Here is a 476-nt window from a genome sequence, read left to right as displayed (position 1 = left end):
TTTCTTCCTTCTACACAAATAAAGGAAATGAACAAATACAATAAAAACAACATAAATAAATAAACAAGACTAAAAAGCCGTTGCAGTCAGTAAGCAGTGTGCATGTGCGTGTACAGTCGTCAACAGAGAAATGACGTCAGAAAAAACAGCGCTCCTTCACGTCAGCCGCTACACCACAGGTTACCACAGTAGGGAGAAAGAAAAGACGACTTGTGTATAAAAAGAAGAAATAAAAAAAGCAGTAGCAGAAACACGTGTATCGGGACTAACTTGGCAGCCGAGATCGCCTCTTCGGCAGTGATGTCCTCCTTGAGGTCAGCCAGGGCGTCTAAGATGGGCTTCACCTTCTCCTCTTGCGTCAATTCCGCGGCCTCCAGGGATAATCTGGATCGAGGCAGTGCACGCGTTAACACTGGCGCCCTCGCTACTCGACACTACGGCGGACCGGGAGGAAGGGCAGGGCAGGCGACCTTCTC

At 48.5% G+C, this 476-nt stretch overlaps 1 protein-coding gene across 1 annotated transcript in view; it reads right to left on the bottom strand.

Moving 5' to 3' along the window:
• The window catches only part of LOC119592110 (ryanodine receptor-like), a gene marked incomplete in the record, with an annotated part of 20,940 nt that overhangs the window by 9,335 nt on the left and 11,129 nt on the right, over positions 1 to 476 (bottom strand). The window contains 1 exon segment of the mRNA XM_037940930.1: positions 271 to 384. Within this exon segment, the coding sequence (XP_037796858.1) occupies positions 271 to 384 (114 nt within the window).

This window comes from Penaeus monodon, chromosome 29, assembly GCF_015228065.2.
Source record: "Penaeus monodon isolate SGIC_2016 chromosome 29, NSTDA_Pmon_1, whole genome shotgun sequence".
In the NCBI taxonomy this organism is placed as follows: Eukaryota; Metazoa; Arthropoda; class Malacostraca; order Decapoda; family Penaeidae; genus Penaeus; species Penaeus monodon.
This window is presented reverse-complemented; position numbering and strand designations above follow the sequence as displayed.